At 34.0% G+C, this 17,899-nt stretch overlaps 1 protein-coding gene across 1 annotated transcript; it reads left to right on the forward strand.

Moving 5' to 3' along the window:
- The first annotated feature begins 12,903 nt into the window (after window positions 1-12,903).
- Window positions 12,904-13,926, forward strand: LOC132054173 (uncharacterized). The gene is made up of 4 exons (XM_059446226.1): window positions 12,904-13,157; window positions 13,266-13,364; window positions 13,533-13,678; window positions 13,772-13,926. The coding sequence occupies exons 1-4, from the start codon at window positions 12,904-12,906 to the stop codon at window positions 13,924-13,926; spliced, it is 654 nt and encodes a 217-aa protein (XP_059302209.1).
- Window positions 13,927-17,899: the final 3,973 nt, after the last annotated feature.

Genomic DNA, 17,899 nt, shown 5'->3' on the forward strand with positions numbered 1-17,899 from the left:
TGCGATGTTTGAACGAAGTGATTCAATGAATTGTTTAAGTCGTAAAACCGGACCAAAGTCTCGAGGGAAACCAAAGCGAGAGAAGAGTTATATATATATATATATATATATATTCAAAGTACAAAGCTCTTGGATCTGAAAAACCAACCTCTAAAAGTGAGGGAATGATTCCTATTTATAGTTTTCCTCTATGGGCCTTCTATACATCATGGAGCCCTTTTAGGATAAAGAAAACCTAATATGGATAAGGTTAGGTCGTACGGTCTGACACCCGTACGACTGTCAGAAGGAGGTGGCAACAAGATTCCCACACGTGGAGGGTGAATAACCGATTATCCGGACCAACGGCCACGATCAGAATGGTCACAAAGAAACCGGCTAACGGCCACGACTGATTCCGCTATATTCGAACCGGGCAAACGGCCACGATCAACTCGGCCATATAAGGCCCGGACCCCGGACCAACCACGATGAGGAGTTATCTCCGGATACAACGAATTTATGCGAAGCTTCTTCGAATCAAACACTATCGTTCGTTTTCTTCCTTTTACCTACCCCGGTTTGAACCGGACAAACTTTACCCAATTTTTACCGTATACATAGATGAATTGAAAGATATTGATTTTTGCCATTCTCATGATTTTTTATTATAAAGGAAACAGATTATATAGGCTTTGAACTCCCACAAGCAATCAGCTTCATAAGTAGAAATTTAATTATTTTCTTTCTTTTTATGCTTAGTTTATTTCTGCAGTTGTTTGGTTGTTTTCTGGAGGATTAATGTAATTAGGTTGAAGACTTTTGCATTCAATGGAAATGATAAAGAAAACTGGGAACCGTAAAAAGAAATGACAACTCCATAGTTCCTATATTACGCTCCTAAAATTAATTAATGACAAGAGTGTGACATTAGAAGGGCAAATAGGTCCATGGAAATTATTTTGCAATTAAAATAAATAAGTTCAAACAATGTTACAAAAAAAAAAAAAAAAAAAAAATTCAAAATAAGAGAGGTAAACGTAATATCGTAAACCACAAGGGAGGTCAGTGTGATAAGGCGAAACCTGGAGGGATGTCTCTGAAATTATCTCAATAAGTTATAATCATTATCATTATTAACAAGATTACATGACCATCATTGTCATTTTTACTGAAAGATTTGTGCGTTGCCTTAGCATCAAGAAATTTCGCAAAACTACTGGAAAGAGATATAGTCTCTAATAAAACAAAGTAAAATGACCTTTTATCGATAAGCGTTTTACTCTCTTTGTCGATCTATTTGATGCAGATTCAGATTAATCAAGATAGTGTACATTGGATATGTACTAAGTAATTAAAAAATGCCAACAAAGATTTAAAAATAACGGTTGTTCTTAGATTTAACTGATAGTGCTTGCAGTCACTTCATCTCGAGTTAAACTTAATCGGTGTTTTATCTTTTTGCAATGATAGTGATGAATATTGCACACCTGCATAGCAAAAGATTTGTTCTGAGAATATAACTTGTCACAAATAATGATGAATAATTGAATATCTTCAGCGGATGATTCTTAGTCCTTTGGATTTTGACACACCTCACATTACTAATATCTGCATGACTCTAATTAACAACCAAACGACCCCTAGTATTCATGATGTTATTCCGATTGAGGATTTTGGTGTCTTTTTCCTGTTTTAGAACCATACAATGAAGAGACTGAAGGAAAACATACATGGATGGAGCCCCAAAACTCAATACTAACTTTTACTCAAACTCTTTGTTTATGTTTAGAGAATATACTTAATATGTAAAAATTATCTAAATCCAATACAGTAAAAGAATTGTGAGTTCAAAATCTCTAAACTTAAAACTTTTTATCCGTCTCTGTTGACGAACTTAATTCGCCCTAAGAAAATTGAATTTTTACATTGAATAGACAGTTCATCAAAATAATAGCTAGCAAATGTATAATTTTTGTATACTAATGTATATATACATAAAATATACCTATTTTTTATATATAAATAACTGATGTATATTTTTTTGTATACATGAATAGTGGTTGTAATAATTTTTGACAAGCAGCCAAATGTATAATGTTTTCCTAACAAGACTAAGCTAATATCATGTGAGTCAATAAGTCATGTTTCAGATATTAAACTGATACGAATAGATGCTAGATTTAGCCCCCGTTTGGCCATAAGAATTATTCACTTTATTCCGGAATTTTTTCACTTTTATCCGGAATCAGCGTTTGGCCATGAGAATTCCGAATACAACTTAAAGTTATATTCTAGAATACCAAAAACTCAAAAAACTTGTTTTTAAAAAATATTTCACTTTTTTCACTTTTTTACAACTATATTTCACCAAAAACTACAATTTCAAAAACTATGACCAAACATAACTCCAACTCCAAAATTCCAAAAAAAAATGATTTTTTTTTTGGTATCTATGGACAAACGGGGCCTTAATCTCAGCATAAATATCGAAAAAGGTCTTGTGGAGATAGCTAGTGTCCTTTGAGTAAAAGCATTTTGGGAGGGGTGGTTGTCTTGGCATTATGGATAGTGATGGAGACATTTCAAGTAAATCAAGATTCTAACTAACGAATTAGCATATACCTTTCATGTTTGGATAAGGAACAAGCACAAAGAATTTAGGATCAAATGAATATCTGGTGTGTCTTAGTAATAACAAGATTATATATATCTACTTCAGTTTGTCTTTCTTTCATTTGGATTATTGATGAATGCGCTATTTTGATATACAAATGAAGTTAACTCTGTTAAACTAGTTTAACATTCTAATATAAGCCAAAAGCTCAATTAACTAACTATAAAGACCAACTTGTTTAATGATCTGAAAAATAACTTATGGACAAATATATCTAGCGGTGATCGACTAGCTAGTGTCACTGTTTTGGGCGGAGTCCAGATTTAAATTTTATGGACTCTAAATTATACTATAGCGATCTCCGATGTTAGTAATTAGGTCCTAAATTCAATTTTTTTTGTATTTTTTAAGAAAATAGAAATTTAAACTAAAACTGTAGTATTTTTTTGTATATATTTAATGGTTTTTTAAGAAAATAGAAATTTAAACTAAAGCTGTTGTATTCGATCGGAGATGCACATACACTTCTAGGTCCGCCCCCGTCTCTATTTTCCAAGAGACGAACAGTGTTCAGAGGCAAATCGAGGATTTCAAGAGGATGGGTTCATTATTACTACGGTTTTTTTTTTTTTTTTTTTAAATTTCTTTTGCCTTTATTCGTTACGAATTTTTAGCGCTTTATGGGATTTTTTGATTTCTTTTGCCTTTTGGGACTTGGTATTAGAAATAAAGGGGAAAAAAAGTCATTAGATGTACTATATATATAAAAAAAAAAAGAAACACGTTTTTTACTTTTGGGTAATTAGAATTATAGAAGAAAAATGATTTAGAATAATACAAAAAGGAAATTTAAAAGTTGCTTTAGAAAAAAAAACATAAAACGTGCAGGAGCTCAGGTTCGATCCCGAGACCTTGAGAAAAAAAAAAACACAACGCCTAACCAGTGCTTCACTCAACCTGATTTGACCATGTGTTCCTTCAGTTAATATTAAATATATTTTTAGAATTATACACATAATATGTCGAGTTTAGTCGAATGACTATGTGTTCACGTGATCAAAAATTTATACCAAAATTCGCCTCTGCCAGTGTTCTATCACTCCCTCGTTAACTACTATACAACCTAGGACCACTTGGTAGAAGGATGACACATGTCACTACTCACTAGTACTATATCTCTAATTTAATTAATCATAATATATGCCTACCAAAAATTTAGAATTTGTACGTGCCATCCTACCCTAATTCCCTCTAATAGGATATTATAGATTATTGAAATTTTATTTACCTATGTGTGATTGGAGTTTGCGTGTTTTTGTGTTTTAAGAAGTTGTAACAGAATATTTTTTAGAAACATGTTCGTCGCAAAATGTGACAAATTTAAGATGCTTTTAAATGAAATTCATCAATTTATGATAGTCTCACGATGAACTTAGTGTTTTCAAAAGCGTTTTCGGGGCGGGCCGTACCAAAAACGCTATGGGGCGCAAATGAAAGGCATAGATTCATAGGGCGTACGCCCTAGAATTTGGGGTGTAAGTCCCGGGCGCAAAAGCGTAAGCCCAGGCGAAAAGGCGTACGTCCGAGCGTTAAATTTGATTTTTATTGTTCTAAAAGTATTTTGCTATAAATTATAATTTTTATTATTGGTATAATGATATTTATACTTTATGTTATCATGTTGTAGTGCTTTTTCTTAAAATATATAAATAAAGAAAGCAACCCAAAAAAAATAACACTACCATAAATAGTATTTTTAGATGATTATGCCTGAATTTGATATAATAGAGATTTCATAGCACTATGTTTCTGAAACAACTTTATCCATTTTTTGTCATTGCTCTTACACTCTTTGTCCTTCTCCTTCTTTGAATATATAAATCGGTGCAAATATTAGTTGAGGTTGGGAAGAACTAACAGGTCAGGAGATTGATGATGAAGTGAATGAAGATTTCATTTTAAAGACTGTCTAGGTTGTTATCATTTTTTGTGTTGTTACCTTTCTCAAACTATATTTATAATAATCTTTTTATAATATTATTGGTGATTTATTTGAATTTATTTGTAGGAATTTAATTAAAACTTTACTTTTGCTTATTTTTTAGTAATAAAATTATAAAATTAAAGATACATGAGACATACGCCCTGTGTTTCGAGGCTTACGCCTCGTCCCGTGCCTCGTAAAACGCCTCACGTCGCGTCCTCGCCTCTTAAAACACTGAATGAACTTATAATTACTGACTTTATATTTCTGTCACAAAAATTTTGCGATGCTCGAATTTGTGATGGTTTTCTTGTAGACTTGTTAGTGTTAAGAATGGTGGCATATCCCTAGCAGATTCAGCTCTCTACTGAGCCAAGTGCTTGAAAAAGTCTTTTTGATGGATTCATTTAGTATCAATTTCACAATCATAATTTGTCATATTCCTTGAAATATATACAGACCACTATATAGCAATAATCTATTTAGTGACCTTTCCACTGTTCCAAGGGACATTCAGAATAATAACCAATTCAAAGATGATACATGTCTAATCACGACACCATGTTTAGAGTTTTTCTGTACTAGGAGTATAAATTCTCTTTTGTTCTTCTTGGTGTTATTTTTATATTGGAAAAGGCTCAAATATGTCATTGAACTATCGAAAATGACTCATTTATGCCACTCGTCAATAGTTTAGTTCATTTATGTCATCGCCGTTACCAAAATTGCTCATCTATGCCATCGGCATTACCAAAATGACTCATTCATGTCATTTTTCATTAACACCGGTTTTACAATACCAGATATGACAGGTGGTCTCCAATTAGTGATCCACTTTGTTTAATTAAACCAGCCTAATTTTAAATCCCAAATTAATAAAAAAATCTGACTCAAATTAATGAAAAATGGCATGAATGAGCCATTGGTAACCGCGATGGCATAAATGAGCTAAACTATTGACGAGTGGCATAGATGAACCATTTACGATAGTTCGATGGCATATTTGAGTTCCGTTGTTATATTCATTATCGTTATTGATGTTATAATTTATCATTATCATTTTCTTTTTAATTTTTGTTATTGTTGTTGTTTTTGTTAATAATAATAATTATTATTAACATGGTACATGAGCATCATCGTCATGTTTGCTGAACTTGCTTGGTTTTCTCCATCAAGAAACAATGAGCTACACTTTTGTTGTTTAAAACTAGTACTGCAAGTAAAGGGAGTAGTAGTGAAAACTTTGTGCGTTGCCTTTAAGAAATGTAGTGAAATTACTGCGAAAAGATAAATTCTCTAAGACAAAGTAAAATGTCTTTATTTTTTATCGATGTTACAGTGTTGTAAAATGATTGGACTCTCTTTTTTATCACATCTAATTGTATTGCAAATTTGAGCTCTCAGAATAAGAACCTTTCAATAGGAAGTGTTTTACTCTCTTTTTGGATCTATTCGATGCATATTAAGATTAACCAGGCTAGTGTACATCAAATATATACTCAATAATTATAATGTGCCAAAAAAGAATATTTTAAAATAACGATTGTTCATAGATACAACTGATAGTGCAGCAAATAATATTGATATGTTTTATCTTGTGATGGTGAAATGAATATTGCACATCAAAAGATCTGTTTTGAGACAGGCTGCTCGTCTGCTTCGCTATCGCTGTTCGCTCGTAATTATCGACAATATTACATACAACTTGCTACCAATAATGATGAATACAATTGAATATCTTCACTAGATCATGTCCTATGGATTTTGACAGACACTCTTCTTCAGAAAGTGCGAACTTTTAGTTTTTGTGCTTACAGAAATTTTAATTTTTTGCATTGTACCTTTCAATAGTACTTTATTGAACCCCTACAATTTCCAACACCCACTCGGAGCTATGATTTTTTTTTCAACTAATTAGTAATGGCTTCTTTCATAACCTATTCGCATTATTCTACTTTTCTTTTTTCCACAAATAATTTACTCCCCCGTCCCAAAAAGATTGTCCTCTTTTGACTTCGTACAAAGTTTAAAAAATAAAGGAAGACTTTTGAAATGTGTGGTCCAAAACAAGCTTTAGATATTTGTGTGGCTGTAAATCATTTCATAAAATTAAATTGTTTCTAAATATAGAAAGGGGATAATCTTTTTGGGATTGACTAAAAAAGAAAGAGGGACAATCTTTTTGGGACGGAGAGAATAGTAAATAAGAGACTATAACTAGTCCATTTTCCGCCATTTAGGTGGCCCTAAAAGTCCAATGCATACTGAAGTAATTGCACGGTTTGGCCTTCAAATGGAATGGTCTTTAATTTTTGTCCTTCAAATGGGTCGGTTTTTAATTTTTGTCCTTCACTTATGCCTAGTTATTTAAGGATGCTAACATAACTTGTGAATACTATGATGCGTGACCTATGCTCCTCTAAGTATAAATTTGATTTTGAAGGGAAAAAATTTAAGACCACCATTTGATAGGCAATAATTAAAGACCCGCACAAAATAGGGACTAAAGTGCAAATGACCCGGTAGTTGTAGCATGATTTGCGTCACAGACAAAAATGGACACTATTTTTGGTAGTTTCTTGTTTGATGGGCTTCTGGAGTTGGGCATATTAATTGGACAGCTATTTGGCCATGTTAACTCGGCCGAATAATTAGCATAAAATAGCCCAATCTTCTATTAATGGCACTTCCCTTTCTTTTATGGCAAGGCACTTGGTAACGCTTATTAACTACTCCCTCCGTCTCAATTTATATGACACCGTTTGACTCGGCACAAAGTTTAAAAAAGAAAGAAAGATTTTTAATAGTTGGGATCTAAAATAAACCTTAAATATTTGTGTAGTTGTAAATCATTTCATTAACTGTAAAAGGAGAATTTTAGTTAAGTTGTTTCTAATTATTGAAATGTGACATTCTTTTTGAGACAGACTAAAAAGGAAAGGGTGTCACATAAATCTGGACACAGAGACTATTTAACTTATAAATTGCGGTAATATGTAGCCATCGTGAAAGTACCTTCTCCTTCTTCTTCTTCTCCACTCCTCCTCCTCATGATTCTTCTGTTCTGTATATCTGCATTTGGTGTTTTTTCTCTTTAAATATTCAGCTTTTTTTATGCTTGAAGTTTTTGGTCAAAAGGTGACCTCCTTTTGGGAATTGGTACTGAGACTGAGACATAACAACAACAAAAAAAGAGTTGGTGATTCTTAATTCGCCTTTGCTTCCTCAATCGTTGATCTCCATTACAAGTACACCAATAAAGGCGGATATGCGTATTTTTTATTTGAGATACATCACAGGAAATCATTGTTTTCTCTTCTTTTTCTTCTTCAAAGATTTGATAAATTGCATTATGCATTGAATTATTTTTAAGTTCTTAGTGATTTTTTACATCACTGTTGAGAATGGATAAAAGATACGCATAGAGGGTATGTAACAGTGATATATATGAATATCCATCATTATACATGGGGATATAAATGGTTACGAGGCTTTTTCCTGCTACAAATATCAGTGATATATGAATACACACTGTTATATATGAGGATATACATAAATATAAATTTGTTGTCTTTTTACAAGTGCAACAGTGATATACATGGATGTAGAGAAAATGGTCAAAATGGTACGGAATGTATGAGATTTGGTTTCATTTCGTCCTCAATGTATCAACATGAGGAAAATATTCCTTAATGTATTCCAAATCATGGTCAGTTTGGTCTCAAGTCATATAAGTAAACAATCACTATTTTTGTTGTCAAAATAAACGGAGGCCCTCGGCATCTTCCACCATCATATCCTACTTACCAATTGAATACATTCTAGGCTTTCTTCTTACTCCATTGAATATATTCACCACATAATTTTAATTTTCTTCAAGGTTTACTCTTGCTTCAAAAAATCCATGAGTCGTTCAAGTTAGGATTAAGAATTTTGATGTGGGTTCTGAAATCAGATTGAATCATAAAAGAAGGTAACTTTATTTTGCAGTTTGATAGCTCACCTACAATGCACATGTTGGCGGCCTTCATTTATTTTGACTGCAAAAATAGCTATTGTCTTTACTTGTATATTTTAGGACCATTTCCATCATGTTTATACATTAAGGACCAAATGGAGCCAGCATCCATACATACAGGAATATTTTAACCATTTTATACAGTTTTACATAGGGATAAATATGAATATAAATTTGTTGTCTTTTATAAATATAACAGTGATATACATAGATATACATCAATATACATGTTGTGGCCATAAAATCGTTTGCACTCGTGACATTGAAAATTTGGTAAATATGTGTGATTCTTATTTATGGAACTTCTATTGACTCGGAGTTGATTCACTATCTTCAAATTTCTTAGGCAACTACAATTTCTATTTACGTATAAAGTTGAATATGGGTTTTGAAAGGGGACAATTGTGAAATTAGAAGTATGCAGAAAGTTGGATATGGATCTGAGAAGGGAACAAGCGTGAAATTAGGAGTTGAGTAGTTAGATTCTGTTATTTTTAGTCGTTTGGTAAGATTTGTCTATCAGTTGCCAAGATTTGTCTATCAATTGCCAATTTTATTGGGCTCCAGTTTCTTGATCTAATCTTCGGCTAAATTCCTGTCAATAGTTATTAGAATTGGTATATAAATATGTTGATGTCCCTTCTTTGAATCATAAGGGCCAAAGTCATAAATGGGCTCTAACTGTCGATTTTTCATCTAGCACCCCTAACCGAAACGTTATCCGAACCCCCGAACATAAGATAAACTGTGCCATTTGAACCCTCTCGTGCCAGCTGGCACACGCGTGAAGCTCACTGCTTTAAACAGAGCGTGAGAGACCAATTTTTTTCTTTTTTAAAATTTTTAATCATTAAAAATTAATTTTAACAAAAACCCTATTTTAAAATCTATTTAAATAATTAAAAAAAATTGAAAAACCCAACCCATCCTCTCCAATAGCCCACTTCACCGCCGCCACTGCAGCCACTGTCGCCGCTTTCTTTTTTTTTTTTTAAATTTATAATCATTAAAAATTAATTTTAACAAAAACGCTATTTAAATAGATTTTGAAGCGGCGGCGGCAGGGGCAGTGGCGGTGGTGGCAGCGGTGAAGTGGGCTATCGGAGAGGATGGGTTGGGTTTTTCAATTTTTTTTAATTATTTAAATAGATTTTAAAATAGAGTTTTTGTTAAAATTAATTTTTAATGATTAAGAATTTAAAAAAAGAAAGCGGCGGCGGAGGAGGTAGCGGCGGCGAGGTGGGTTATCTGAGAGGATGGGTTTGGTTTTTCAATTTTTTTTAATTATTTAAATAGATTTTAAAATAGAGTTTTTGTTAAAATTAATTGTTTTTGTTGACATGGCTTATTTTTTTTTTAAAAAAAAACAGGTAACATGACATGGCTCCATGTCACTGGTCTATTTTTCAATGTCACAGCGAGTGAGCTTCACGCGTGTGCCCAGCTAGCACGAGGGGTTCAAATGGCACATTTTATCTTATGTTCGGGGGTTCAGATGGTCAACATTTCAGTTGGGGGGTCTAGATGGAAAATCAGGACAAGTTCAGGGGTCCATCTATGACTTTGGCCAATCATAAGCCCAAATTTCAGGAATAGTCCACGGATGCCAAATTTTGACACGCTATTTAACTTGTGCCCGCTTTTTAATCTTGTTTACACGTATACCACTTTGAACATACGCCATTTAACCGTGTTATCTCTCGGATGTAAATCTATTGCAAGATTCTCAGAAGAATAAGTAGTCTACACTTGAAATGTGCAGAGTGGATCCATCTATATTTCAACAATCACCCAAATTGCATCAAACTTCTTGAAAGTATGTGGTAAGCTTATCACTGTGATCCTTTCCCACTTCCACTCGGGTATAGTCATAGTTTGAGTCAAACCTTCCCATTTTTAGTATTCATACGTGTGCCATTGACAATACAAGCAACAAGGTACATGATCTACTATGACCTTCTTGGTCTTTTTCCACCATAATTATTCTTTCACGTCCTAATACATCTTTGTAGCCCGAGGATGTATAGAATACCGCAAGTTATGTGAATTCTCTAGGATAAGTCTCCTCAAGTCTCCTACATTTAGAATACAAATTCGACCCTTAAACTGCATTACGCTATCATTACCAATTACCACAATAGATGATTCACCCTTCAAAACCTCGTGTGTAAGAGCACATAAATAAGGGTATCATACTAGTGAGCTTTAATTTGCTCAAGTAAAGAAGATTGCCCCTACAGGAACTCTGTCGGCTCAGACATGTCCATCCTGACATGACGATTAGCCAATGATTGAACCTATATAGGGAACGACATATCTCTGCTAAAATACAGGCCAAACACCCATAAAACTTCTGGCTTAAGGCATCTGTTTACATTAGCCTTTTTTGGACGATAAAGAATGGTGATGTCATAATTCATAATCAACTCAAGTTGCCCACGTTGCTTCAAATTCAAGTCTTTCTTCTTGAAGTATTGTATGTTGCAGTGATCCATGTAAATCTAACAAGCTACTACATACAAGTAATATCTCCAAGTTTTGTGCGCAAATATCCCCACCGCAAACACCAGAAAATGAGTAGGGTTATTTTGCTCATGGTTCTTAACTACTTCCAAGCATAAGAATCTGAGAATTCAACTCAAAACCTTAAGGGAGTGAAGGGATCTGCCTATACTAAAAAATTTAAAATCATTACATAACCAATAGGGGACAAGTGTAGCATTATCTCACATCCTTCCACATGTCTAATCCAGCACGTGAATTTGATTTTTCATGTTGTTATGTGTTTTAAGCAGAGAGAGGAGTCTCAAGAGAAGTGGACCTTGAGTGAAATGAGACTAAGTAATCTCAGCTGGCTAATGAGTAAGCCTTAAACAATATTAATGGCTTGAATTTAGAGAACTAGAGATAACACTACTAGAAAATAAGAAATTAATGACGGACAAAATTCTGTAGCTAAACAACAAAAGTTTCCATACTAATCCCATTTAGCTAAGGATTAATGAGGGATTATAAGAAAATTCAATTAGCTAGAAACTATTTAGCAACGGATTAACTGAGAATTACCAACAAATTTTGTAGTTAATTCCATATTTTCTAGTAGTTGAGCGAATACCAGCTTCATTTAAGTTAAGAGAGAGGCTCAAAGTAATAGAACATGAAAAAGAAAATGACTGTACAAATGGCCGGGTCACATGGATCTACTACCATGGGAAAGAAATTAATCATCTAATCCAAAACTTTAAGGGGTCGTTTTCTTCGCAGATTAAATTATTTCGGAATTATAACTCTGGGATTATAATTCTTGGACTAATTTATTTCACCTTGGAGGTGAGATAAAATATCTCCAAGTTTGATCAGATAAAGTGTGATATACATGACTAAGTTTGGGATTAAGTTTATACTTATTTGGTTGAATCAGCCAATTAACAAAGTATAAATTTAATGTCAAACTTAATCTTGTGATATCCCACCTTATCAAATGAACCAAATGACCCCTAAATGTCATATTGGGGAACAAGTTATCCCTGGATTATATGAATGTTGGGATTATGATACATGATTAAATAAAGATCTGATTATTTAATGGTTATACTTTTGTCGGTAGACGCTTGATTGATTGGACAAAAAGTGGGATATACGAGTATAATATAAAATGTGTTTGGTGTAAACTAGATAAATTGCGATAAACTTTTATTTTCAATTTTAACCTTACATTTTTTTTTAAAAAAGAATTCGGATAAAAGTTTTGAAGAAGAGCAAATGTGTTATTTTGGTATTTTATCATGGAATTCATAATCCTAGATTGTTGTTATCCCATATAAAATATGGTTTAATTTTAATCCCTCAATTATGTATAAACAATCCAGAATTACTAATCCTGATATAAAAAAAATACCAAACATGAGATACAATAATAATCTTGTTATAAACTATTTGGCAAGTAGTTGTTTGGATGTATTATTAGAAGTGTAATGTGTACTACTTGTTCATAAAGTGATAAATACAACTTGCACTTGCTAGTTGTATCTTAGTTGTAGCAAATTGTAAATCAACTTGCACAAGTTGAACATTGTAGATTCAGGGGGAAAATTCATCTATATATAGGGATCTTTGCCTTCTCATTTGTAACATCATCAACAAGTAAAATACAATTTCTCCCTCCTCTCTACAAAGCTATTAATTTGCTTTTCTTATTTATTTTCAATTATATAGTTTTATAACACGTTATCAGCACGACGTTCTACCGTCTCAAGAAATTATTTTGAAGACTAAGGTACAGTTTTTTTTTTCTTCTCTGTAATTATGGCTAATCTTACAAAACTCGAGTTTGTTGCCCATAATGTCTCGAGCAAGAACTACCTATCATGGGTGTTGGATGCTGAAATTCATTTAGATGCAATGGGTTTTGGAGACACCATAAAAGATAAATATAAAGCATCCAAGCAAGATTGTGCTAAAGCAATGATATTCTTGCGTCATCATCTTGATGAAATTTTAAAAATTGAATATCTCACCATCAAGGATCCACTTATTTCGTGGAATAACTTGAAAGAAAGGTATGACCACCTGAAGATGGTCATCCTCCCAAAAGCACGATACAATTGGATTCATCTGAGGTTACAAGACTTTAAGTCAATTATTGAGCACAATTCTGCGATGTTCAGAATTACTTCTCAATTGAAACTCTATGGAGATACAATTAGTGATTCTGATATCTTTGGAAAAGCATTCTCCACCTTTCATGTCTCGAATGTGCTCCTACAGTAGCAATATCGAGAGAAAGGTTTCAAGAAGTATTCTGAATTGATTTCTCGTCTTCTAATGGCTGAAAAAAATAATGATTTGTTAATGGAGAATCGCGAGAATTGACCTACTGGAACTACCCCATTCCCTAAAGTGAATGAGGTGTACTCCCATTACTCTTGACACAGAAAAGGTTGTGGTTGCACTCATGGTCGTGGTCGTGGTCATGGTCGTGGTCAAAATTCTTCCCTTGGGGCTAATTATTCATCAAAGAAGAAGCATCACCAGAAGGGGAATAAAAAGAAAGATGAGAAATGTGAAGTGGCAGAAACAAGTGGCTTAAAAAATAGATGTTGCCGATGCGGTTGAATAGGAAACTGGTCACGTACCTGTTGTATGTCAAAACACTTGGTTGAGCTTTATCAAGAATCACTAAAGAAGAAAGAGAAAAATCCTGAAGCTAATTTTATCTCTGAGGATCAAGTTGATATTACTCATTTGGATGTAGCCAATTTTTTTGAGCACCTTGAAGGAAAAATAGATCACTTGATTGGTGATGGATCTATTGTTAAGGATGATTGATTTGCTTAATTTTAATTTTTGCTAATTCGTAGTATTAAGCTGTAACAACCCGCTAGGTTGTTATGGGGGCTTTGACCATTTTTCCCTTGCTAGTACCTTCCCGAGAGAATTGAGCTTAATGAGAACTCAAAGAGTAAGAAGTCTAAAAACTGAAACTTGAATTGTTTGTTGTTGCGCATTGTTTGAAACTTGTTGTATGTTCGTTTGGGGGTGATTTGGTAAATTAGACCTCCGCTGGAAATTCCGAGGCCACGGGTGAGTCCGTAGTGTATTTTTATGTATATGTGCATATTTGGTTTGCGTCTGTAGGGCCTCGGATTGGTGTTGGGATTTTGGGTGAAAAACTGGGGAAGAACCAGAGCTCACTGGTCGATATGGACCGCTGCAGTGGTGGTATTACCTCTATAGCGAGTCCGCCGCCGCGAGGCTTCAAAATTTAATAAGATCTGCCATAGCGGGACAACCGTAGCGAATCGTCGACCATTGCAGCGGTCAACGGGTGGTAGAAACAGTGTTTTATATTCCATATTTCGAACCATTCCCCACATAACACCAAAAACAGTTCCCAAGAACACTAAGGCGATTTTTCTAAGGCTAGGGCACCACTCTTCGTCAAGGTAAGTCTCAACCTTTAACTTCATTCATTCCATAATCATCTTAAGTCCCTACATCATCTAAGGTTCTTTAATGGTGAATTGAAAGGCTAGAATCCTAGAATTTATGAAACCCTTGAACAATGAATGGGTATTGATTTTATTGTTTTTTAATCATCTAAGATTATATATTATCACTTCCTAGGATGAGAATTTGATTATTAAAGGTGGTAATTGTTGATTGAGACTTAGGGTTCCAATAAAAATGGAAGCTTTAGCCTAAAAACTTATTGGAGGGGTTGAATTGATTAGAAAACCCATGAATTGATATAGCATGATTGTTGGGATTGATTTTAGGATGAATTCATACCTAATGATAGTTCATCCATTGAAAAAGGGTACAAGTAGTGGGGTTTTCTTCCCCAAATTGCCGTTGTTGAGTAGATGATTCCTTACTCACTTTGCGTTATGATTTCTAGACTTTGAACGTTCCGAAGCTTTGTGAAAGGGGAAAGCTGTTACAGAATAATTGCATTGTTCCAGTTCGGCTTCGAGGTAGATTACGGTTTACTTAAGTTAGATTTTGATTAGTTGATTGTATATGCAATAAAGTTGATAGGAGAAAGTATGATTGGTTAGTATGAATTCTGATTACGTGAGCTTATTGCCATTTCTTCATATACCGAAACATGAGATGGAATTGTTTTATTTTGAAAAGGAAGGAGTCAATATATACTCTTCTTGTTGATTGAGATGGTTGCATAATCATGCTGTGTTAAGTGAATTTATCTGAGTCTTGTTATGACTTGTGGCATGGTGCCTTGTATTCATTGATACTGATATTATTGACCAATCATGTTCCATATTGACTATTGGACTGAAAATACGTTAAGACTCATATTGTGAATCAGATACAGCGATATAAATATATAAAGGCACATTTGACAAGGGATGAGGATGTGGCCTAGTTATGGGCTCGTGATCCAAGGTCAGTTTCGGAGCGAGTGGTACATGGACACCATGGGTCCCCTGCAGGTCATGACTATTTGAGAAACAATACCATTTTGCATGTGTGTACACAGTTGAGATACTTTCATTATTTTATTGCATTGCATCAGACTCATGTTATTTCTGTTGTTGGCTGATGACCGAACTTATATCAACTCGGTGATTGATTGATAGTTGGACTTATCTTATTCTTGTGTTGGCTGATTTCTGTTGATGACATTATTTGGTTAATTGTTGTTGTGCCTATCTGCCTATCTTATTGATTTTATGCATGATACTAATCTTAGTCGGCCTATGATATATACCAATGCATAGTTTTTGTACTGATACTACCTTGCTGCACTTTTTATTTGAGTGCAGAATATGTTCCAGAGACATCTTCCAGGCCTCATATCTAGTGTGAGGCCAGTTTCCCATCAGATCCAAGGGTGAGCTCCTATCCATGCCATGCCGCGCCGCCGGAAGATCTTTACTTATTTGAATGTCTACTTTCAGTCCAGACATTTATGATTATTTTAGACAATTATTTCATTCATTAGATAATTTTATGTTTTAGAGTCCTTGTACGATGACTTTCGGATTTTGGGGTTGTAATAGTTAGGATTTCCGCACCTTATAATTATTTATGGCATGACTAGACAGTTGGTTATTATTATCATTACATCCTTGAATGTTTAAAGATTGATTAATTAAAGGATAAAGGGTTAAGGGGATTGGTTCGCCTACTAGGAGAATTAGTGTGGGTGCTACTCACGGCTACTTGGGTCGTGACATAAGCAAACAAAGATCATGTAATCATAGTACTAGTCTATTTCCGTTTTCATGCTTATTTCGTTTTTATCATAGTAGTAAAAGATCATGTAATCATAGTACTAGTCTACTCCCGTTTTTATGCCTATTTCCTGTTTTATATATTAAACATTTTGATTTTCAATTGATAGTAGTAATATTTACTATTACTCTTATTTGTGTATGTCATTTGAAGATATGGATATCTCTCAAAATGAGTTTGAATTAAAATTCAATTATGAAGACATTTGTTTGATTGATTCTGCTACAACTCACGCGATATTCAAAGACAAGAAATATTTTTCTCATTTACCCATGGGCAAGATAAATGTTACTACGATTTTTGGTAGTACTAATTTGATTGAAGGCTCTGTAAGAGCCATCATAATTTTTCCTAAGGGAACAAAACTCATTATAAACAATGTCATGTTCTCTCCTAAGTCTCGAAGGAACTTATTGAGTTTTAATATCCGACAAAATGGATATCATATTAAGACAATGGATGAGATGAATCTTGAATATCTTGGTATCACCAAGAATATCTCGAGCCAGAAATATGTTATAGAAAAGTTCCTTGCTTTATATTCTAGTTTATATTGGACAAAAATTAGTGCAATCGAGGCACATTCTATTATAAACCAGAAGTTTACTAATTCTAATACTTTCGTACTTTGGCATGATCGACTGGTACATCCCGGATCTATAATGATGACGTGAATTATAGAAAATTCAAATGGGCATCCATTAAAGAACCTCGAGATTATTTCAAATTATGAATTTTCTTGTACTGCTTGTTATCAAGCCAAGTTAATTATTAGGCCATCTCCAACAAAAATTAGGATTGAGTCCCCTGCATTTTCGGAACACATACATGGGGATATTTGTAGACCTATTCACCCACATGGTGGGTCGTTTAGTTATTTTATGGAACTAATAGATACTTCTTCTAGATGCCTCATGTGTGCCTACTATCATCTCGCAATGTCACGACCCAAACTACGGGCCGTACGGGCACCTACCGTATTACTACCGAGTAGGCGAACCCTTACCAACCATCCTAATATTCAAGACATTTTTATTATCAATAATATACTTAATGATAACAATTTAAAAGTAAATATTCATAATGACTCTGTTATCAATACAAGAAAGATTGAAAAATTCCTAGGATCTAGCCTAGATAGGTACAAGAGCTCCTCTTACACAAGAATAAAACCCAAAATAAACGACACAGCCTCTGCCTGGAATGAGACGAGCAAGGCTATAGGAAGATATCCGGTAGCCAACTAAGAGAAGCTTCAGGTAATAACCTCCAACACATCTACACCCAAAGAGGATGTAGCAGGAGTAGTATCAGTACACTACACGTACTGGTAAGCATCATAGTTCGACTAAGATTAGTTCTCAACACAATATAAAATTAACAAGATAAACAGATAAGTCAAAGTATGCCCTCAATACTCCCAATATAAACAACTACACTGGTACGAACTCACCTCTCTAACTTTTGATTATTCCTGTACCCTTATTACCACAATAACACCAGCCACCCGACTAATCTCGTTAGTCCTACTTCGTATATT

Source organism: Lycium ferocissimum, chromosome 4 (assembly GCF_029784015.1).
Source record: "Lycium ferocissimum isolate CSIRO_LF1 chromosome 4, AGI_CSIRO_Lferr_CH_V1, whole genome shotgun sequence".
NCBI classification, from domain to species: domain Eukaryota; kingdom Viridiplantae; phylum Streptophyta; class Magnoliopsida; order Solanales; family Solanaceae; genus Lycium; species Lycium ferocissimum.

Excerpts from the sequence above, each read along its gene's own strand:
- LOC132054173 (XM_059446226.1), top strand. The coding sequence starts at position 12,904 with ATGGCTAATCTTACAAAACTCGAGTTTGTTGCCCATAATGTCTCGAGC. Across the intron at positions 13,365-13,532 it reads GTCTCGAATGTGCTCCTACA|AAAAGGTTGTGGTTGCACTC; the intron begins GTAGCAATATCG and ends CTCTTGACACAG. Across the intron at positions 13,679-13,771 it reads ATGTGAAGTGGCAGAAACAA|AATCACTAAAGAAGAAAGAG; the intron begins GTGGCTTAAAAA and ends AGCTTTATCAAG.